This window comes from Polistes canadensis, unplaced genomic scaffold (assembly GCF_001313835.1).
Source record: "Polistes canadensis isolate GaletaPanama2010 unplaced genomic scaffold, ASM131383v1 scaffold_270, whole genome shotgun sequence".
Taxonomy (NCBI): domain Eukaryota; kingdom Metazoa; phylum Arthropoda; class Insecta; order Hymenoptera; family Vespidae; genus Polistes; species Polistes canadensis.
In genome coordinates, this window is record NW_014569817.1 from 13,183 (window position 1) to 36,512 (window position 23,330).

The 23,330-nt window shown below is 36.8% G+C and overlaps 1 protein-coding gene across 7 annotated transcripts in view; it reads left to right on the forward strand.

Moving 5' to 3' along the window:
* Positions 1-348: 348 nt before the first annotated feature.
* Positions 349-23,330, forward strand: part of LOC106790927 (dachshund homolog 2) — a gene marked incomplete at its 3' end in the record, with an annotated part of 190,928 nt that continues 167,946 nt past the window's right edge. For 6 of the 7 annotated variants that reach the window (XM_014756193.1, XM_014756195.1, XM_014756190.1 and 3 more), the window contains 1 exon segment: positions 350-2,208. In XM_014756193.1, coding sequence (XP_014611679.1) covers positions 1,418-2,208 — 791 coding nt within the window. 7 annotated transcript variants of the gene reach the window in all.

Below are 23,330 nucleotides of genomic sequence, written 5' to 3' on the forward strand. Positions count from 1 at the left end.
GGGCGGGCCGGAGGATCTGAACGTATACCTCCGTGAGAGGCTGGCAGAGGAGGAGGGGTAGAAGTCGCGAGGAAAAAGAAGAAATCCCCACTCGTAGAACCGTCAGCGCTGCCGGTACGTTCTCTCGTCGAGTCGTACTGTCCTCGGTCTCTTTCTCTCACTTTCTCTCCCTGTCTTTCGCATAGAATCGTGTATCTGCGCGCGCGTGTTACTGGCTCCCGGGAAGCGCCGAGAGAAGCGCCGTCGCGCTCTCTTCTAGTCAGTCCTCCTCGTCTGTTCTCGCTGTTAGTCGTGGCTCGAAGAACCGAAGCGCGTTCCGTCGTGCTGATGCTAGTGGTGGTGGCGGCGGCGGTGGCGGTGGTGGTGGTGGTGGTCTCTGCCGCGTCGTTGCCTAGTAGTGGGGAAGATAAAGAGAGAGGGCTACCAGAGCGCTGGTAGACCCGCCACCAACCGAGGGAAGGTTCCGAAGGCGTCGACACTCCCTACCCAAAAGCCAATGGTAAAGCTCGTTCGTCTGCTGGCTCCGCCAACCGGATTGCCTGTTACGCGCAGAGAACGCCCATCCTCCCCGTTCGTACTGCTCCTACTGATGTTTTTATTTATTACATCTGTGACTGGGTAGGGAAATACTCCGGACTCGACCGAGAGAGCGTTTGCCACTTTGAGAACGAGCGACGCGCGTCCCTGCGCGAGTTACCGTAGTCGTCGTCGTCGTCGTCGTCGCCGTCGTCGTCGTCGTCGTCGCCGTCGTCGTCGTCGCCGTCGCCGTCGTCGGCGTTGGCAATCCTCTTCGTCGAGTTCGCGTTCGCGTTATTTTTCTCTTTTTCGATCTAGTGTGATTGTCGGATTGTCTGTGATTGTCGCGCCTGAAACGTAATCGGCATCGTTTAACTCCTTGTCGTCGTTGTCGTCGTCGTCGTCGTTGTCGTCGTCGTCGTCGTCGTGTTCGTTGTTGTCGTCCTCTGGACGTCGCTTGGACGTCTTCGTTTGAGCTAAGGATGCTTGCGATGGACGACAAATGGACGCCGATTCGTTCATTCGTCTAAGTGCAAACATCAAGACTCGGCGAAAAGATATGAGCAAGACTTGTCGTGTTCTCGCGTATGGTGAACCTCGTACTTTCTCTTGCAATCGTACGGGACAAGGATTTCTCAAGTGACAGTGATAAGCTTTCATTGGGACGGTCGACATTGTAGATATATTTTACAACGACCCGGTGATCTTAAGTCCGCGTGTTTTTTTTTTTCATATTGTGATACATATATGTAGGTATATCTTCGCGAACATAGTTATTCGTTGTTGTGGCTTAGACGATACAGTCTGCTACTATTAAAACGACGAGAGAGAGGAAAGTGCTGGAGAGAGAACAAGTAGAAGAGATAAATCAAAGTAAACCAGAGAGAAAATTTAGCCACCGATGGACCACGGAGCGATGGACAGCTCTTCCGAACACAGCAGTCGTGCCAGTCCCGTAACCGGCAGTCCAAAGCATCCTCATAGTCCATCAGCGCAACAGAGTCAACAGCAACAGCAGTTGCACGGCTCCCAGCATCAATCCTCTTTACAACAATCCCATCCACGAGATCAGTTACGCGAACATCAACAGCAACAACAGCAGCAGCAACAACATCGTGGTGTACCGACACCAGGCTCACCGACGAGAGGATCACCACCACAGGGTCTTCCCCTGAGTCCACCGCCTCTGTCGGCCGGGGGAGGACCCGGTGCACCTCCAGGAATGGTACCACGAATGCCAGGACTACCGCCACCGGGACTGGGTCTGTTGGGCCAGCTAGGTGGGATGTTAAGCGGTCATCATGGATCACCTTTGGAATTGATGGCTGCTCATCACGCTGTATTACCACCCAGATCGTATAACAGTCCACCACCGATCAGTACTAGTGATCCAACCGCGAACGAATGTAAACTCGTCGATTATCGTGGCCAGAAGGTCGCTGCTTTTATCATTGCCGGTGATACCATGCTCTGCTTGCCTCAGGCCTTTGAGCTCTTCCTGAAACATCTCGTGGGTGGTTTACATACCGTCTATACTAAGCTAAAGAGACTAGATATCGTGCCGTTGGTATGCAACGTCGAGCAGGTTAGAATCCTACGCGGTCTCGGAGCCATTCAACCGGGCGTCAATCGTTGTAAACTTCTCAGCTGCAAGGACTTCGACATTCTCTACAGGGACTGCACAACGGCCAGGTAGGTTAAGCGATAATTAATCAAGCTATTCCACATTCTACGAAGATTGATAGATCGAGCGTGAGATCAACGTAATCGAAGGAACCAGTTTGAAGATCATCTAACTTGCAGATAACCAAACTCGTGCTAATTTCTTTCACGCCTCAACGGACAAAGTTATTTCTATGGGAAATATATTTACATACTTGTCAATTCGTCTCTCAAAATCCATTTAAAATTGACCGACTGGTCAGCTCGATAAATCCAAGAGATAAGTCAAGCTTTTAGGTATAGGTTGGATTGATCGCGCGAAGGTCTTACTCGCGGAAGCTACGATCCTCGCATACATTAATAACGGATGGTGTCGCCCCTGGGCAACACTTTATCTTCACCCATCCGCCTTTCGGCGCTACTGCTCGGCCTAAAAGTACTTTAATTGTCTACCACCTACCGTTTCTTAAGACTTAATCATCGTTTAGACTTGTTGCCTGCCGGCAGTCAACATCTTCCGAACATATCGATGCATTCTCACGATAGTATTCTTTCAAAATTTCCAATGATGAATATTCTTACGAATTTTAGTGTCAAATAAATAAGGAAACATATTTAACAGATCGAGTTAAGTTCAATATAAAGCTAAAGCGTTGTTAACACGAGCCTCGTGGCACGTGCTCGTGTTTCTAGGATTGTCACATTGAGTTTCGTGCCAACAGGTGTCCCTTTCACGGCAGTTTCTCTGAATGAATCGTCCCCACTGAGAGAGAGAGAGTGAGAGTGAGAGAGAGAGAGAGAGAGAGAGAGAGGAAGGAACAGAGAGAGAGATACAGAGAATGAGAGGTGGTGTACTACAAGCTTACCCCACCTACGCTACAGACGACAGACGAAACGGAATGGTAAACGGAACGAGGGGATCCCAACTACTCCCAGAGAAAATGTTGTCAGTTTCATCTTCGTTTCTTAGTCGACTTCTCTATCGATTAAATTCTTATTCTCGTACTTAAATCGAATCTACAAATTTTCTACGCTTTTACCATCTTTTTTTTTCGTATTTCTTTTCAATTTGTTGATGGATGATGCATCAATTTTGAAATAAATCGAAGCAAGTATCTCGGACAACATTTGTCCTGTGAAAAGCTAACCATAGCAGTCACAACGGAAACGGATTCAACGCGACACAGAGAAGGGAGAAAGAGGATCGAGGGAGAGTCAAGGAGAGAAAGAGAAAGGGAGAAAGAGGGAGAAAGCCGTAGGGATAGGGATCCAAATAATCCCAGTCGCAGTCACAGAAGAGAACAGAACTCTGCGAGCCGTCGGCTCGTGCGGGTCTTATTATTTTCTTACGGATCGTCGAAATTCAGTTTCTATCATTCTATGTTGTTCAGAATTATTCAAATATTCAAAATAATATTCACAAAAAAGCATCCTCTCGTGTCACTTTTATTGTTAAACATAATTTAAAAGATTACTCTCGTTAGAACAGAAATGTGGAAAACAAAATCGTAGAAATGAATTAACATCGATTATGTTTCTGAATGTGGAAGCGGACGGTGAATGAACTGTGAAAGTCAATGAAATTGATTTTTCCAGTTCGTTTATTATTAATTAAAAAACTCTTATCTAATATTTATTATCCCATAGTCTTTTCTCGTTCTCTTATCACTGTTGTTGTATGTTCTATAAGGGAAACTTTAAATTAGCTAGGTATATTGGACATTATCAAAGATAGAAAGAGTCGAAAGTTTAAAGAAAAAATGAGATGATTAAGAGGTCACGGTAGAGAGCTTGTGTGTGGTCCGATCGCGTGTACCATTGGCATCGTTACACTCTGATAATGCACGATCATGCCAGTAACGGCAACAACGACTACAGGGAAACACAGATCTCTTGCATTTACAGCCAAACATCGAACATGTATGTGCATATACATGTACATGTTCTCGATCGACTACGACCATCGTAGTCGCAATACTTCTACGAGCTGCAGTCTGCTGCAGCATCACAACTACCACTACTAACACCATCACCACCAACAGCAGCAGCATCGATGCAACAGCATGCATCGAGAACCGCATCGATAATTCAAGAGCTTTTTTCTTGCGGTTTGCCGGAGCAGCACGGCGCCAGGTGCGATGCTTCGTTCGTTCGTTCGTTCGTTCGTTCGTTCGGATTCGCCAATGATATAGAATCGATGTTCAGGATTTTAATCATGTTTTCTTTAAATACATTCACCTATTAGAAATTAAAACACTTTGGACGACGGAAGTTCTTTAAAATTCTTTCCTCTCGGAAGGACGTTTACGTTCTTCGTCGTAGATTCTTCTTTCATTCTCCGATAACTTGGATTAGTATCGTAGCTTTTCCATCAGGAACAATAGTCCTACATTAATTTTCTATCTGATTTATCTATTATGTAGTATTAAATAATACTAGTAGTATGAAAAGTCACTTGGAGAAGTTACTTTTGATCAGATTAAAAGATCAAATTTAATCGTCTGTGTAGATCGTTTTGTTGACCGATTTTCGTTTCGATCGATATAAGAAAAGTAAATGAATCGATTTATTTGTTAATATCCATCTATCTTACTCTTCCACGTTTTAATGTTTTCGATCGATCATGTTTTTCTTTCCTTTTTTTCTTTTATTCTCTCTGGATCATCATCTTTTTATTTTATTTACTTGTTCTTTTTTCTTTTAGTAGACAACTAATTAAAGACGAGAGGGCTCGTTGCGCACGAACGTTCACTGCCATCCAATGGGATAATATAACCAGCTAGTATATAATCGTTGCTTCGGCCGAGTTAGGCAAATTAATTAATATAATTGACTCGACTCGTTAGCCGCGTACAAAGAGGGCCCGCATTATTATTTCCTTATCGATCATCGTGACTATCGCGATCGCAATAGGTACAGAGTTAAAGAGAGAAAGAAAGAGAATCTTCATCGAGATGAGATCATTTTAAAATGAGGATCGTTTTAACAATCAATGCCTTACAATTCCGCCTTCGCACATATCGAACAAAGATTATTTTTATTGACCTCATCCTTAACGTTCACCATTAAATCGTTATTACAACTTTCATATCATTAACATTTTTTTTTGTATCATTAATCGATTGACAGATACGAGTCATTAATAAAAATAGTAAATCAAAGTTATTTGATAATGATAAAATAAAAGAATAGTTGAACACAAAAATGAGAGAAGAAGAAACGCTTAGCTTTTGCTGTTTGATTCTTTTCCTTTTTTTCCGTGACTTCGTATAATATATAAAAAATATATATATATATATATATATATATTCGTTTATGTGTGTCTTCTTCCCATCGTAACGTCAGAAAACACCGTAGCGCCGTACGTGGGAGCACTTGAGCGTCCCTGGACTATAATTCTATGCACTATTAGCCGTTTAATTATAAAATTGTGCATAGATTAATTGGCTCTCGTAATGGCCTGAACAATGCACCGGCACGTAGAGTACGCAAAAGAGAGAATGAGAGATAAAGAGAGAGAGAGAGAGAGACAGAGAAGTAATGAAACAAGATTATGTGAGTTAAGCAGAAAAAGAAAGACAGATAGAGATAGATAGGTAGACTAAGAAAACAAGAGATAAAAAGAAAAAGAAAAAGAAAGAGAGAGAGAGAGAGAGAGAGAGAGAGAGAGAGAGAGAGAAAGAGAGAGAGAGAGAGAGAGAGAAAGAGAGAGCTCTTTATTAATATTTATTTCCACCGTTCGTTATTTCAACGTTCTTCGTTGGTGCATAGTCTCGATGCATCGATGCGTGCGTATGAGGAACACGGCTCGTCTAACATCCATCCTATTCTTCTGTCATGTGTACGTGTGTACATGTGTACTCATTTTTTACCTTCATAAATCATACGAATTAAGCACGATTTGAATATTTCTCGCGTTTTTACCCTCTCCTTTCCAACGGGGCTATTTTTTTCACGATTTCGACGAGCCTCGTTCTATTTCTTTTACAAAGAAATAATTCGAATTTTCTTTGTTTGATTAAATCAAAACATTCGTTAGATTATTTGTATGAAAATAAGATAATTTTATTGAAGTCATTGTTATTCAAATACGAGTAAAATTATCTACTCATGTTTTTATTCTTTTGGATACTCTCTCTTTCTCTCTCTCTCTCTCTCTCTGTTTTTTTTGCTAGTGTACACGTTTAACAATTGTATCGGTTATGGCAGCTGGCCTTCTCTCTCTCTTTTTTCTCCTCTGAGAACCGCTACGATATTATAAGGGCTTGTATGACCCCATTGTTGGCTTTGCTTTTGATATAGATACGTGGTAGACTTTATAGTAGCGACTACCTACGCTAGCTGCATCTAGCCTAAACCACCTTTCTCTTTTTCTCTTTCTTCTCTTCTTTTATTCATCGTTTCTAATCGTAGATATAGACGAAATATAATAACGTATGTACTTATGTGTCTTAACAACGCATTTTCAATCGACATTTAAAATGTTCCCCGTTGGTGACGAAGAAAAAGATTTTCTCTCTTTTGTTACTGTTAATATTGCTGTTTTCGATAGATATAAAAAAAAAATCTTATATAATTTTGTTGTTCGTTCTATTAAGGGAAATAGATATATAAATAGATATATATATATATATATATCTATGTAGAAGAAAAAGGAATTGATATACGTTATTTTGTAAGCTGTAGGACGATATTATCGATTTGCAAAGTTCACGTACCTACTCAGAGAGAAGCTTTAATTCCTTCTTATACAATCGTCTCTTAATTCAGGAAAATTAATTGAAAGCACAAACCTGGGGAGGAACCTCTTTTCTTTTCATAATATCTACCAGCCAAGAACGGCAACAGCAACAGCAATAGCAACAGCAATAGCAATAGCAACCCTCGGCCCACCAGAACCACTACCCTCACCTTTATTTCCTCCTTCTCCACGACTACCACCACCATCACCAACCTTCGTCCAGTACTGTGCATCACGCTCGTAATTCCTGGTAATTAATAATCTGCAACAAGTAATAATAAAGCCAGTAATCCGGCTGGCTGGCGTCGTGGCAAGCGGCGTTCTTAATTCTAGATAATTAATGCAAAGACAAACAAGAAGGATTAAATCGTCTCTATCTTTCTCTGTCTTTCTCTCTTTCTTTTTCCTCCCCCTTCTCTGTCTCCATTAAACGAAATCTTTTCTTTGCAAATTTCTTTCCTACCATTATCGTCGTATCTTGATGCCAAAGATGGCCGACGGAACGAAATGTTTGTCAAAGATTTCAATGAAAATCTCATATTTTTTCTTCTTATTATTTGATTAGTATTTTACAATCACGATAATATTACCTACTAGTTGAGAAATTATGGAAATTAAAGTTAATTAGGTTTTTTCTTTATTATTTTAATCATTAGAGAGTTTGTTATTTCAAATATATATTTACAATGTAGAAATACAGAAATATATGTGTTAAGAGTTGGTTTATATTATCGTTTCACGTTAGAAATGTTCGCCGATTCAACGTAAAGAAAATACAGTCTCTTGGTAGTTTCGCGAAAAAATAAGGAACTCGATAAAAAGGCTTATCGCATTTACACTCCTCCTCTCCTCTCCTCGTCGGTATATAAGTACTTAGAAGTTTCTAACGACACGAAAGGGACACGAGCGTCTTGCTCTCATAAAATCCGTCCAGGTCGTCGCGATTGCGAGTTTTACTTACCTGAGTTCTACCTATTTGAGCGAGCGTGATCGAGATCACGTGACACTTCATATATATATATACATGCGTGGTTAAAATCCTTTTGCTACGAATTACACGGTAGTAAAGTTATTTTTAATATTAGATGAATACGATTTTTTTGTTGTCAAAAGAACAATATTTCTTAGATCATCTAAATCTCAACACTAGAACTATCGAAACAATCTAAATGACAAATTTTATAAATTGTAATTAAAAATTACTCAAATTTATCATTGCACATAAACATTTTCAAAACATTTAAAATTATTGAGAGTATAGTAACATAGACGAATGAAATATTTGTTTTTATTCTTTTTTGTTTTTCAAATATTAATAACAAGAAAAAGAGTTTAATATTATTAATTGAGCTCGAGTAACTAAAGTCACAATATTATTATCGATGAAAGAAGAAAAAAGAAGAAGAAGAAGTAGAAGTAGAAGAAGAAGAAGAAGAAGAAGAGAAGAAAGAAGAAGAAGAAGAAGAGATCGTTTCTCGACAGGACGCTCGATGAGAACGCTTATGGTACGTCCCATAGAAAAGGAGAGAAAAGTTTGAGAGAGATAGAATGAGAGAGTGAGGAGGAGAAGGAGAGAGAAAGAGGGGAGGAAGAGGAGAAGGAAAGAAAGAGAGAGAAAGAGAGAGAGAGAGAGAGAGAGAGAGAGAGAGAGAGACAAGGAAAAGGACGAAAGGGCCCATGGCTATAATCATCGAGGCTTCTCGATGGCGAGATACAAATGCAAGTCATCGGGCTCCGTATTGTATCGCAATGGCGCCAGGCTCCTGTTCACCAAAGAGTCTTCCTCCTTTTTCATTTCGTTTTTCTTTCCCTATCTTTTTCTTTTTTATTTTCATTTTCATTTCTTTTCCCTATTGCTTACACGAAGTTTCTTTCGCAAAAGTTACTTTTTTTGTTATCATTTTCGAAGCGTTACAAATGATTTTATTTGAAATTCTATACATAGATTCTGAAGACCAATTATGATTAACGCTAAAACGTTGATAAATTATTCTAAATGATGATTTTTTGTGTGTTTAAATATTGTTCAATAATTTTTATTATAGTATTTTCAAGAAATTAAATTTATTTTTTTTGGCTTTTTTTATTTCCCTTTTTCTTCAAATTACATGTATTATGTATAAAAGATTTGAAGAATATGAATAGAAAATCAAATCTAAAAAATAGATATTAATAGATAATTCTAGTATTAAGAGTAATAATTATTATAGCAAGTTTAAAAATAAGCGAGGAAATGAAAAGAAACAAATTCAAGAATTAATATTAAAATATTAAGAGTTAGTTAACAGACGACCACATAGCCGATCGATAGATCCTCGTGCCTGACCAACTCTACTCAGAGATTTAATCGTTTTATATATATACATAGAGATATATACTATGTTATAAATTCGACAGAAGAAAAGTAGAAGCGTAGAAGGGAAGGTCTTCGAACCTAGTTGCATTACGTTCATACATCCCGGTTTGATAGAGGTTTTAATCTTTTCTTAAATTCTCATACCATCTGATCGTTTTATTTTTCATGGCCTTCGAAAACTTAACTTGTCCTCTTTTGAACAGGAAAGTTTGTACCGACGGAAATCGATCGTTCCGGAACGTACCACTGACCCATATTAAAACAGCTGACTATGCTTGGAACCCGCTTCTTGTTCTTTACCCTCGAACCACCCTCGTAACGGTGGTTACACCCTCCTCGCATACAACACCCCTCGCAAACGTGTCTCCTGCGTGCTTCTATAATCCGATCTCTCTCTCTCTCTTTCTCATCCTTTCCTTTCTCAAAGCTTCACCTTGTTTCATGCTTTCTTTCATAGCAAACCTTTTTTTACTCTCAAAACTTTTCGTATTTTCAATTTGTTCATTATTTTTGTATTTACAATTTAAACAAAATTAAAAAAAAAAGAAATAAAGTAATGTGTGTGAATTATTTTTATAAAATGTTATATTATTTTATAAAGAATTGTTTGGTCCGATTTTATATCAGTGACCTTGGCAAAATAACAAAAGTAAAATTTTTTCTCCCCTTTTTTTCTCTTCACTTTTGCATTTTTCTTTTCTCATTCCCTTATCCATACCCCTCGATTTTAGTGATTCCTCCCGGTAAATGGCAAGCACGCACGCTTATTTAGCGATGTTCTTCCTGCGTTTTAGAATGCTCGAACGTTTCTAAGATGCACTCACAAATTGGCGAGATTATGCTAGGGATCAGATCGATCGTCAATGCCAATCGTGATCGAACGGATACCTACCACAAGCACGTTATTTATTTTCATTCGACATCGATCGTGATCTATACGCTTGGATATAGCCCTTGACAAGCAGTTACAGTTCTTATCTGTAAATCATATAGATCGTGAGTTAGACGAATAGAATTAGATGGATAGATCACGTTTACATTTAGACAGATTTCATATTACGTTCAATCATAAAAATCAAATATCTTGTTGAAAATGAACTGACACAATTGTAGAGTTGAAAAGAAAAAAATTCATAATTTACTATTATTATTATAATTAATATTTATTTTTTTTGTTGACCTCCCTCTCTCCCTATTCTGGAGATAAATATTATACAAAAGTAAGGTAACACAAGTGAGTATCTTATTGGAAAATCTTGAAAGACAGAAAGTTTAAAAATCGTTTCTAGACATTCCTGAAGAATGATCATTAAAACGGGCAAGGAGATTTCCACGAGTCGAAGACAAGTACACTTACTCGTTGAAAATTTTCCCTGAGGTACTTTCCCTAGTATATACCTACGTATTACTCTCAAAGCAATTACCCTCGAGTGGACACGCGACGTTGCGAATCGTGTCGACGAGAATGTTTCAACCTTCGGAAGACACCTGAATGCTGGACGTTTGAAGGAGCTTTAAAGACACCTACGCGTATATTTACGTAACTTTCGAATCCGATCAGAAACGTTTGAATGAGAACACGCGAGGGAAGTTTGCAATGTTTGATGATATTAGTAAGTAGTAGGGAATATATAGTGGCTGTCACAACGATACTCTTGGTAATTTCGAGTGATTCGTGGACGACGTCAGCGAGCATATCGCACCCCTTTCTCGCGAGAAGGGTTTTCGTGCGCACGCCAGCCACTCTAACTCGTTACACACGGTAATTAAACGACGCACGAGAACTCAAACAGTAGTAGTATTGGTAATAATAGTAATAGTAATAGTAGTAGTAGTAGTAGATAGTAGATAGGTAGGTAGGTAGGTAAGGAAGGTGGTGGTGATGACGGTGGGTAGACTAAGGGTGTACTTAGGCCGTTGTTAGAACTCTTATTTCGACATGGAAATGAACATTGGAATTTTCTCTATTTATAATGACTTAAAAATATATGAAGTATTGCTTTTTCATTCCGTACAATTCCATCCTATATACTACATACACCAAACCATACATAAGAGACAAGTATAAGAAGAGCTTGATTGATAATAGAAAAAAAAGAAAGATGACGTTCGTAGAAACAAAGACAGTTTTGGATGAAGTAACCTGAAAATATTGGAATAGGAAAGAGGCCTCGTTTTGTTAGGTTCGCGTGCCTCCGAGTTTGGCGTAACGTCGTGCGTCAATCAAAGAGGGTACTTGCTAGGGTTTCGTATAGTAATGATCCCTGTACTCCATGTCGAGTCGATCCTACGTACATGGACGCCTGATAGTCCATGATATATCCGCGAAGGGTACCCAGCCCAAGAGTCAGTCCAATCAGCTCACTCATAGCCAACTCGGCGTTTGCCAGGCGTCAGGCGAACCGAGGAGCCATCTTTACACGCGTTCGCCTCCGCTCGCGTGATGCACGCATGCCTTTGCTTCTTTTTCTTATTATTTCTCTTATCCTTCTCTTTCTTATCCTTATTCCTCTTATTCGTTCTTTCTCTGCCGTTTCGTCAACAGTTTGCTTACAGTCGAGCTACTCCTCTTTCTACTTTTGTATTCTTCCATTCTGTATTATATACTCTTATCATTTTTTAATCATATCAAGATGTATTTTGTATAAATACATGTTTGATATATCTAAAGATAGAGAGCTAGAATATGTTGAAAATAAAAGATATAAGAAAGATACACGTTCTATCCACTTTCACGGTAACACTGATAAACTTCATTCGATACAATACACTCCATATTACGCTTTACAATCCAAGCCAATTTAAGTTCGATCAAGGAATAGAGACGATTCTTTGCAATTTCATCGCTTGCATCTCTCCCTCTCTTTCTCTTTCTTTCTTTGAATAACACAAGAAGATTCAGAGCCGGTTCTCGATACATTTCGGAAGGCATCGTTCGTTCTCTCCTGAAATACGTTCGTATCATTCGAACACGTTCGTTCTATACGTTGAGAAGAGTGTCTCGGCTTTCTTTTCGCCGATTTGATTCGGGATCGTCGATGTTCTCTCTCGCGAAACATACCAAAGAATAAGAATAAGAATAAGAATAAGAATAAGAAGAAGAGAATAATAAGAAGAAGAAACAGACTATTCTCTCTCTTCGCCATCTTTTTCTCCTTCTCTTATTCTTCTTCTTCTCTTCTTCTCTTCTTCTTCTTCTTCTTCTTCTTCTTCTTCTTCTTCTTCTTCTTCTTCCAGCATCTTCACGACGACGGTGCCGTGATAATGAAAGGGCAATTTAGAACGATCCGAGAAACGATTCGACTCGGCAAATCTCCGACGATCGAATCCCTTTGGCCCTCTCATTCAACCCGACGAGAGTCAAAGAGCTATCTCTCTCTCTTTTTATTTTTCTATCTTTTTCTATCTTTCCGAAGCTCTCCTCTTCGCCGATAAAAGCGACGATCGACGGTTTCACGCATCCGAGGTAAACGATAAACTTGTGCCTCGGTGACGATAATAATATCTTATTACGAAGAAACACGCGAGCATTCTATATCCTCTATCTATCCATCGTGTAACATCTTTCGCAAGTATTACCTAGTTCATGATCATCTAAAACGAATCAATTCTAAACACGTTTATCTTTCTCTCTTTCGCATTTATATCAGTAAAGAAAATTTCGATTATTTTCTTTGGACAAAAATTTGTCAATTTGCTTAAGTATACACTTAAAGTGAATTAACGAGTCTTTTAATGTTTCTCAAGGATATTATCGTGTTGATGATGATAATAATAATAATAATAATAATTGAAAAAAAAAAATATAAATATAATTTCTAGATAATTTTTTTCTTGTTTATTGATCGCGTGTATTATTCGCATCTCTCTCTCTCTCTCTGTTTTCTGAATGGGAATTGTTTCAAATGTTTCAAACGTTACACCCACGTAGAAATGAGAGAGAGAGAAAGAAAGTCTCGATCTCTTCTGAAAGAGGCTCGAGCGATTATTATCGCCTGACACGAGCCATAAAGTACATTTTAATTCGACCGTACCAACGATATAGAAGATAAGAACGGGCCAGCTCGTACGGTATATCTACGTGTCTATATATACAATATATAAGTACTTGTACACTACGATCCGAGAGACAATCAGACTTGCAAAAACGGACTTGCCTTCTTGATTGGTCGTTTAATCCTTAGAAAATCGATGAATAATCGGAGATGTGGCTTACGTTAAATGACCACGAGAATCGATATTTAATCATTATACAATGCAATATATTTTACAATAAGAATATTTCGTATATTATTATAATATGATTTAGGAATGTATCTTACGTGTAGTTAAAATAATTCAGTACATAAGAATTACATAATAATATAATTATAATATTATTGAATTATTTTAAAAATTTTATTTTTATTAATAATCATTCTTGTCCCCCTTCCAAAAGTTCTTTAAGAATTTTTATTATTTTATTATAATAACATAAAATTATAATATTATTTTGAAACAAAACTTAATGATATATCACTTATATGTATTTATAGGAAAATTGTTAAATCACCCAATGAGAGATTTTTCCTTTCTTTTTTTTCTCCTATAAAATAACGTAGTCGACAATAATTATCGGTGGCGTTTAGGTGGAATTATCAACTGCAAAATCATCGGCATCGCGGATAAATCAATGAAATGAAAAATATCTTTTTACCTTTTTAATCTCTTGGTCGAACAGTCACGTCGCAAAGCCGTCCAAGTCGCGATTAACAGCGAATCAACTTTTATACACGTTCCGGTAAATCGTTTTTGATCGCGGCTAGCGTTACGCAAGTTCTGCGGTCGTTTTATCTCGCATCACCCTCACGATTCTTCGAAGTGGTCGATCTCGTGAAAGAGAGGGAGAGAGAGACAGAGAGAGAGAGAGAGAGAGAGAGAGAGAGAGAGAGAGAGAGCAAGAGACCAGGTTATGAAAGAACGAACCAGTCTAACAGAAAGGAAAGGAAGCAACGTAAGAATTCCGTTGCACAGAGAGGGCATTTCGTGAACGGCAATATTCTGTTGTTGTTTGCTCTACTTGCTCTTTTCTTTTCCATATTTCTTTCTTTCTTTATTTTTTTTTTCCTTCTACCTTTTATCTTTTTTTATTTATTTTTTTTCTTTTTATTTCGAGTCCTTATTCGTAAGATATTTTTCCTTCGACCTTTTTTTTTTCTTCAGAATCGTATTATCTTTCTTTCCTATCTAAACAATGATCATAGAAAATCTTTACGGCATTTTTAGGTATACACGCGTTGTATCATATTATACATTGCATCAATCAAAACGGGGACAGTCAATGATTAGAAAGAGCATGATCAATTTTGATGAACGAACGAATGCATTTTGTTAATCATATAGCCATTGTTGTCAACATTTCAATGATAAAAAACGATGTTTAAGTTTTTGAATAACTGACCTAGTATAGCCCAGATTCGGACGCACGTGGAACCGGTTTTGAAAAAAGATAAAGAGAGAAAGATAGAGAAGTCTCACCGGTGTCTACCAACGATGGAAACATGTGTCTTACGTCTCTCTTTCTCCTCCTCTTTCTTCTTCACCTTTTCCTTTTCCTCCCACTACCAAACCTTCCTTCTTTTCTTCCTCCATAGTATCGCAAACGTGCGAGCTTACATAAATACATACATTCGTTACATACATACATTCATTCATACATGCATAAATCCGTATAACACGGTTGCACAGGGCAATCGCTTGTTTTCGATTTTATCAGTACGATGCTCATAACTCGTGCGTTGCATGCCTATCTACTCATCTCGATTCTTTTCTCTGTCGGCTTATAATTTCCACCTACTTTTTCTCTACACTTTTTCTCTCACTCTCGCTTAACATTTTATCAGTCACACGAATACAAGTCTCAACTATAGCCCGAGGTGAAAGAAATCTGTTCTCGTTCCTTTTCTTTCTTTCTTTTCTTTTTTCTTTTTTTTTTCTTTTTTAAGAAGAATAGTCATGCAAGACAGAGAACATCAAATGTAACTTGAATATGATCTGGACCAAGTCTGTCATTTTGATCAACAATTAGCAATTGAAACGTTCATTTTGACAAGTGATGAGTCAAATAATATGTAAATACATGTATGCGTAGAGTGTCCATGTATCTTTTGATCAACTTATCCGTTTGTTAATAAGCCGTCGAACAAAGAAGATCAAAAAGAGATAGAATCTAAGATAAAAAGAGAGAGACTGAGAGAGAGAGAGAGAGAGAGAGAGGTCAATCGAACGAGATAGCTTGGGGCGAACTAGAAGCCGTGTTGCAGCCTCTGTTGCTGCTGTATCAGGTACGTTAGTGTAAGTAAAAACAAGAAAGCTGCAGGTTTGAAAAAGAAAAAGAAAAAGAAAAAGAGTAAGAGAAAAGGAGAGAATCTTAAGGAGCGTTCGAGATGTGGGAGATAAAGCTGGGCTTTAGCGGCGGGGAGGGGAGGGCAGTAAAAGTGAGGTGGGTGGAAGGATCGAGATACGAATATCGATGAATCGAAATGAAAACCAAACAAGGCCTCCCCAATGGACTTCCCAGCACCGTTCTCGCATCCTACCCAGACCGCCGATAATTGATAGAATAAATTAAATCATTTGTCTTGGCGAGAAATTAAAAAGGTAATTTATATACGTTGAAGAAAAGAGACGGGAAGAAGGATGGGCCATCTTTCTCTCTCTCTCTTTCTATCTCTTTTTCTGTTTGTTCTTCCTTGTAAAGAAAAGACAGATGAAGAGAGGAAGAGTAGATGTGTTTAAAGTACACCCACGATAATTATAAAGATAGATTATTGTATTTATTTAACGAACGAGTGATAGAGTATAGAAAAGTGAGAGATTATAAAATACAAATGAATGTTGATAAAATTAGAGTTCGTAAGTTAGAGTTATTAAAAAAAATACAGAGAAAAAGAGGGATAGATAGAAATAGAGAGAGAGAGAGAGAGAGAGAGAGAGAGAGAGAGAGAGAGAGATACTAAATCAAATTGTTCAAAAGAATAATAATAAAAAAATAAAATAAAATATTAAAAGAGAGATAGAGAAAGATTCCAGTCAGAGACCTCGCTATGATGATTCTCCTTTTGTTTTTAACTTGGCTTTCGATTTATTCCACGCTGATGAATCAGGTGCGTCTCTTTCTCTCTCTCTCTCTCTCTCTCTCTCTCTCTCTCTCTCTCTTTTTCGTCTACTTCTTCTTAGGAGTCTCGAGGTCGAGATTACTTTTGTGGGCGGGTCGCTTTCTGTCAGTGCCTCCGAGGGTTACGTCCAGGTATAGAAATGCTCTTCTCTTCGTGCGTTCAACGGCGCCGACGTCCTCGTGGTCGCAATCGCAACCACTACCATATCAGAATGGACTTTCTTCTTTTTCTTTTTCTTTTCTTCTTCTTTTTCTTCTTCTTATTCTTATTCTTATTCTTCTTCCTTTGCTTCATCTTCCTTTCATTTCCTTTTGCTCGCTTCTTTCTTCGCGTCTCCTTTGCTTGATTTAGATTGGAATACGAAATACGAATCCCACTAATTACTCCCTCGTTTTCGAGCCACGATATTGCTCTTATTCCGGTCGACCTCGACGCCGAACTCGATTTTACTCCTCCTTCTCCTCCTCCTCCTCCTCTTTTTTATCTTCTTATTCTTCTTCTTATTCTTTTCTGTCTTCTCTTTACCACAAACGTGTCATGTATCGGGTATGCAGAAAATCAGGACGATGCATTCGTTAGCGTTGCAGTTTAATTACAAATAAATCAAAAAACAAAAAAAACCGGACGAAAGAGAAAATGATAGAGAGGAATATAAATGTTTGGACAATTTATTTTCAATCTTATAAAATGAAAACGATGTTAATTTACAATATATATAGATAAATCAGGTTAGGTTATCAGGTTCCTAATGTCATAAAAATATGTTTCATTTTCTAGTGTAGTACTACTATTATTATATATATACTACTACTATATATATATATATATATATTTGCATAGGCGTGCGCATGCGCAAGCGCATGTGTGTGAGTGGTTGTGCATCATTGTTTTTGCATCTCTTGTCTGAGAAAACAGAGACGAGGCCGCGGTCCAGGATGGTCGGCCCGTCAAACGTGGCTTCTCCCCACTTTATCTCCATTTCTCTCTCTCTTTTCTCCCCACTCTTTACCTCTTTAAAATCCTCTTCCCCTTCTCAAGAACCTTCACTAGTCTCGCTTTGGACCACCACCGGTAACTTTCTCCCTACTCCCCGTCCAATCGTTCATCTTACTTCTTCTTCTTCTTCTTCTTCTTCTGGAAAGAGAGGGATTGTGCTTTCTTTCTTTCTCACTCTTACTCTCACTCTCACTCTCTATCTCTTTTTCTATTTATTTATCTCTCTTTCTATTTCGTCGTTATTTATTAGCAATCGTAAGAAGGATGCGCCTAAACCAATATCATTAACGGCGCCAACGCCATCGAATGCTTATTGGCTTTGCGAACACCGATCAAGAAACGCAAAAAATGAGTATTTTCTTTTCTATTTGTATTTTTATTTATATCTTTTTTTTCTCTCTCCAAAGAGAATATCTTGTACCATCCATACTAATCTTTTATGAGATCTTAACATATTCGCGAAGATGTTACTTTTTTATTCTGTTTATTTTTTTCTAAGTTTGCTCATTTTGATTTAATAGTACAGATTTATTAGATTATTAATAATTCATGAAATAGTACAAGTTCATCTGTTTAGGATTATAATTATTTAATTATTTTTCTTTAATATTTAGATATTAATTACTATACATAATTTGAATCTTATTGAATGTACTGAACAAGTATAGAGAAAACAGGAGTTTGGATCGAGGAACGTTATCATCTGTGAAAACAACTCTTACCAATCAGTTTATGATATTTATTATAATTTCAAACACGTGATACACAGAGGTTTAAATATTCGTACCAAGCGATACATAGAAGCGATCAAATGTTTTGTTTGCAACAAAGCTGTTTCCTGAAATATCGTTTACAAACGGTGTCTATATACTCTCTTTCTCTCTCTCTCTCGCTCTCTCTCTCTCTTCATCATGATGAAAGAATCTAGCGATTCTCTTAAACTCTTGTAGAGACTCTTGATTTAAACCATTGATCAAAGAACTGACTGTCTACGTGGAATCATCTAAAATTGGACGAATCTTTCAACAACAATCTTGAATGATTGACTCGATGAAAACTAAGTTTAGCTAATCGTGAAATTGTAAATAAAAACTTGCAACTATTTGAAGATATTTTTGTCGAAAATATTTTCATTTATTTAATCTTCATCACATATTTCATATAATATAATAAATAATATATTATTATTAATATTGTTAAAAAATATTTTCGAAACATTTGAAATCATTTGGTTCGTCGAAGTAAGCATATCATTCGAAGTAGAAAAAAAAAAAGTAGAAAGAAAAAAGCAAGTGTCCATTCTGTTGAAGCAGCAGCGACGGACGATTTGTTCGCGCCGCGGGAGTCCGGCTTAACGAAAATAAGCTAACTTCTCACATAATTCATTGGGTTGGACTTCGGGGTCCAAGGCCCTGAACAACCTCTTACAGCATCCTTCTTCAATACATCGAACGAATACAAATAGAAATCGTTATAATATGCTTTTGTGTGTGTTTCTACGTCTTCTGAACGAGTTGAAAACTATAATGATTCGTTATATATATACATAAATGTCGACGTTAAATCGTATAATATTATATATACTATCGTATACTAATGTTTTTATTACTAAATTGTCTTCATTCTAAACACACTATATTAATAGTTTTCAAGGAAAAATTTAGTAAAGCTGTACGATTTTAAGTGGCATTCATTGTACTGCGTTTCTGTGTTCATACTCATTGTAAGTTTAACAAGTATACATTAATATAAAGTACCTTAGATCGTGATGGAACACGTGTTGATGGAATAAACGAAATTTTACGCGAATTAGTTAAACGATTCGTAGAAAATCCTAGCTCGAATATGGCATTCACAAAAGAGCAACTAATCAGCAAGTAGAATATTAAAAGTGAAGCGTGTTTCACGTGGAAAATTCATTTGAAATTTAAAAAAACATTTGATGTTTAATACACAATTCTTTTTTCCTATCTACGTATCATATCTTCGTATTTTAACGCGCACATGGATTTAATTCTAATGATAATAATAATAATTATAATAACCAAAAAAAAAAGGGGGGAAGTAATAGTAAGTAACGTTAGAATATACAATTTGGATTTTTTTTTTATCTGATGATGAGAAAAAGAAAGATCGATCGAAACGAAGCATACGGTTCTATTCTATTCTAAACACGAGACGTAAAGTCGGGGTGACGAAGTACAGCCGAGTTTTCCTTTGCTTTTTTTTTTCCTAAACCAAAGTATGTGCGCGCGAGTATGTGTGTGTGTGTGTGTGTGTGTGTGTGTACGAGAGTGAGAGAGAAGAAGTCGTATCGATCAATGACACAAACGTTTCGAACAATACGACCCCGTTTCTTTATTACAGTCATCAGTCATTCGGTATAAATATTAAATTCGCTAAAAAACTCAACTAGTCGCATAGGATGGAAGAAGTGGGGGAATGGGAGGGAGGGTTGAAGTTGCAACGTCAGCCGCATCTACAAAAAAGCAGACGGAGGAGCAGCTGACCGATAGAAGCTAGATTGCTGGATGATGGGGTTCCCGATATCCAAAGCATTTTTCCCGTCTATCCAAAGATCCTTTAAAGGGATCGACGACGATCGTGATTTTGATCTTTCGAAAAATACATCATGTATTTATTCGCATACGTTCGCAGCGAGTCGTGTTTAATTTTCGTGAGATTTTACAATCTCATTTTGTTTAGAAAGAAATTGTTGTCAATTTGTGTTTAACCCTAAAGAAGATCCTACGGTTATTCTCGAAAGTCTTCCTGTTAGAATTAGAAAATATTATACGACATCGTTTATTCGGTAATTTATTAATTTTTATATTAATTATTATGTCATTTTTATTCATTTTTCAATATTATTTAAATTATATCGAAATTTTTGATCGGACAATGAAAAAAATGTTAATAGATATTTTAATCGAGTTTTCACATTTTGTTATCTTTTATTCGTTGGATATTTATTAGACTTCAAAGTACCTATATACTTATCCTTGCCAAATACACTCGTCCAGGTGTTATTCCTAGGGAAGTATTTCAATTACGAAAGAACGTGATGTATGTCTTGAATGTTTTTATGAGGGAACGATGTGTGTAGCATAAGAACGTTATTAGAGACGTAAGAGAGAATGAAAGAAAGAAGGAAAGAAAGAAAGAAGGAAAGAAAGAAAGAAAGAAAGAAAGAAAGAAAAGAAAAGAAAAGAAGTAAAGAACGGATGGCATCGAGACTCGAGATGTAGATGTAGGGAGATCATTGTTGAAGAAGACTAGGAACAAAACTTATTTTGCGAACGAAGTACTGCCAGAAGGGTTTCAACAGCTATTGTCAACCGTCTGTTGCAAAGACGATAATGAAGAGCAAAACTGTGCGAGAGAGAAAGAAATAAAAAGAAAGAGAGAAAAGTGAGAAACACTTTGGATGACTCTCTCTTTCGTTTTACTGATTAAAAAGAGTGGGTACTTGTAACTAGAAGGATCACCGGCTGTTTAGAGACAAAAGTTTCCATCTTGAAAATGTTTAATTGTTTAACCAAAGCCGCCCATGTGCATTTTCTTAATACTCTTTCTCTTTCTTACTCTTCTATTTTCTGATCACGTTTCCTGTCTCCTGCTACACCATTCACGTTATTATATTACTTTCTTTATTATTACATGGCCAAAGGGTTTGACGAATCCGATGGCAGATATTCGCATCTATTTTACCGCCTTCGAGAGAGGCGGAGTCTTCCTACTGATGCATATTCTCGAAAGGGTGCCAAAACCTCCTAGGGGTGCTGCTTTCGTCACATGACGTACTTCATAGGTGGGCTCAACMCCCCTCTAATAATCGAGCCGTACATGTTCGTTCACACGAATTTTTCTATACACCCATATTAACATATATGCATATATCTAGAAATATTATTTTAGATATATTTATAATCGATTATCAAAAATATTTATTTACCTTTTAACGTATGTATGTATGCACTTAAATTGTATGAAAAAGAAGAAACTGTTAGAAAATATTTCGAGATTTAAATTTAATTGTAAGTAGGCTTCTAGACAGGAAAAAAATATTATGATGAAGAGGAACGACGCATCCTCTTAACACCTCGGTAAATAATCGCTTTTCTAGGCATATTGTATGTACTCGGGAGTACAATGAAACTTACGAGCATTAATTAATGCTCGAATAAATTAGCATCGCCGAGCTTGGCGAACTGAAGTGATTACATTTTAATGATACCGACTATCAAGAAGGAACAGTAATAAGAACAGTAGCAATAGCAACGATTTGTTGCTCCCTCTCTTTTTTTCTCTTTTTTTCTCTTTTTTTCTCTTTTCTTTCCTCTCTTTTATATATACTATAATTCTTCCTTTACTTATTTTTTATTATTTTCTTCCTCTTCCTATCAAAGAGAGGAAACATTGTTTATATAGTCAATAAACGAGTTGGAGGAACAAATCATTTCTTTTTATAATTAGTTTCGTTCTAATTTTGTATCTGCGCAAATATGCATATACATTTATTTAATACCTAATTTAATTTCGTTACTTTGAATCAATACTAACAAAGATGAGAATAATTCGTCAACGTGTAGATTTTATACGTCTACGAAGTAATTTATCAATGTCATCATTTTTGTAATATTATTTTTCATACGAAATTACGATAGATATCTGAGAACATTTGTTAGATAATTAACTACTCGTTAACAATCGTTATAGCAAATACATTTTTTTTTTCTTTTATCTAGCATATAACATTTAATTAAGATGTGTCACGTATTTTTATTTTAAATATGAGAGGATTGTTAATGAGTAATTAACGATTAGCCTTAGCATTCACAAGAGTTGAGGCTTTTCCTCTTGTCTTTATTTCTCTCTCTCTCTCTCTCTCTCTCTCTTTCTCTCTCTCTCTCTCTGTGGGCCCTCTCGAAGGGCCACGTCGCGAAGGGAGACTCAAGAGGGCCGGAATTGCATGTCAGCGATATTGCACGTTGCATTATGCATTATGTATGCGAATACGGTGCCGCTTTCACGCTCGAATGTACTCTACGTACGCATATACATACGTGTCTATGTATATATCTACGTATGTTACGCGTCGTTGAACGTTTCGTTAAGTAAAGCCGATCAAAATGGTCATAGGACACTAGTTTTGCATGAACCTTTGGAAAGAGTTACTCTAATCGATATTAGAAACACGTTTAAATTATATCACTAACAATAAAATTATTCTTCCTTGTTTCTCAATTTCATTCTAATGCAATTGTAATATATATTTATGATATATATGAATTTATTTATTAAAAATTAGAAATAATATTTGTTAAATATTTATAGTTATATATATAAAGTTAATTCTATCGATGTAGCTTTGAAAAATGATAAAATATTTCACTCTTAAAAAAACATAGTCCTGTTTTAAATAACGCTTATGCACACATATTTATTTTTATGTTTTACTATCCTTTCTTTTCTTTCAAGTCAATTTAAAAAGATTAAATAGGATAATGAATTGAGTTAATATCATTATTGTAATGAATTGTTAACATTATTTAAATATTTATACGATGTTCAAATAGTTTGACCGAATTCATTCGACTTTTGTTTAATTGCATAGATCTTAAATCATTTCAGTAATTCTTATTAGTTATTATTGTTATTACAAATACTCGCGGAAATGTAAGTCCCCGTTTGTTCTAACACGCTACATAATTTTACATGTATATATTCATGAAGATCTTACAATCGGATAAGTAAACTAAGTCATTCATTTCGACTAATGGAAAACATTTGCACTGCATTACAGTTGAGAGGTATTGAATTTCTCGAATTATTCTTTTTTTTTACTTACACATGTTGAACGTATTATAATCAAAGGGAAAAACGTAAACGAGAAAGAGAG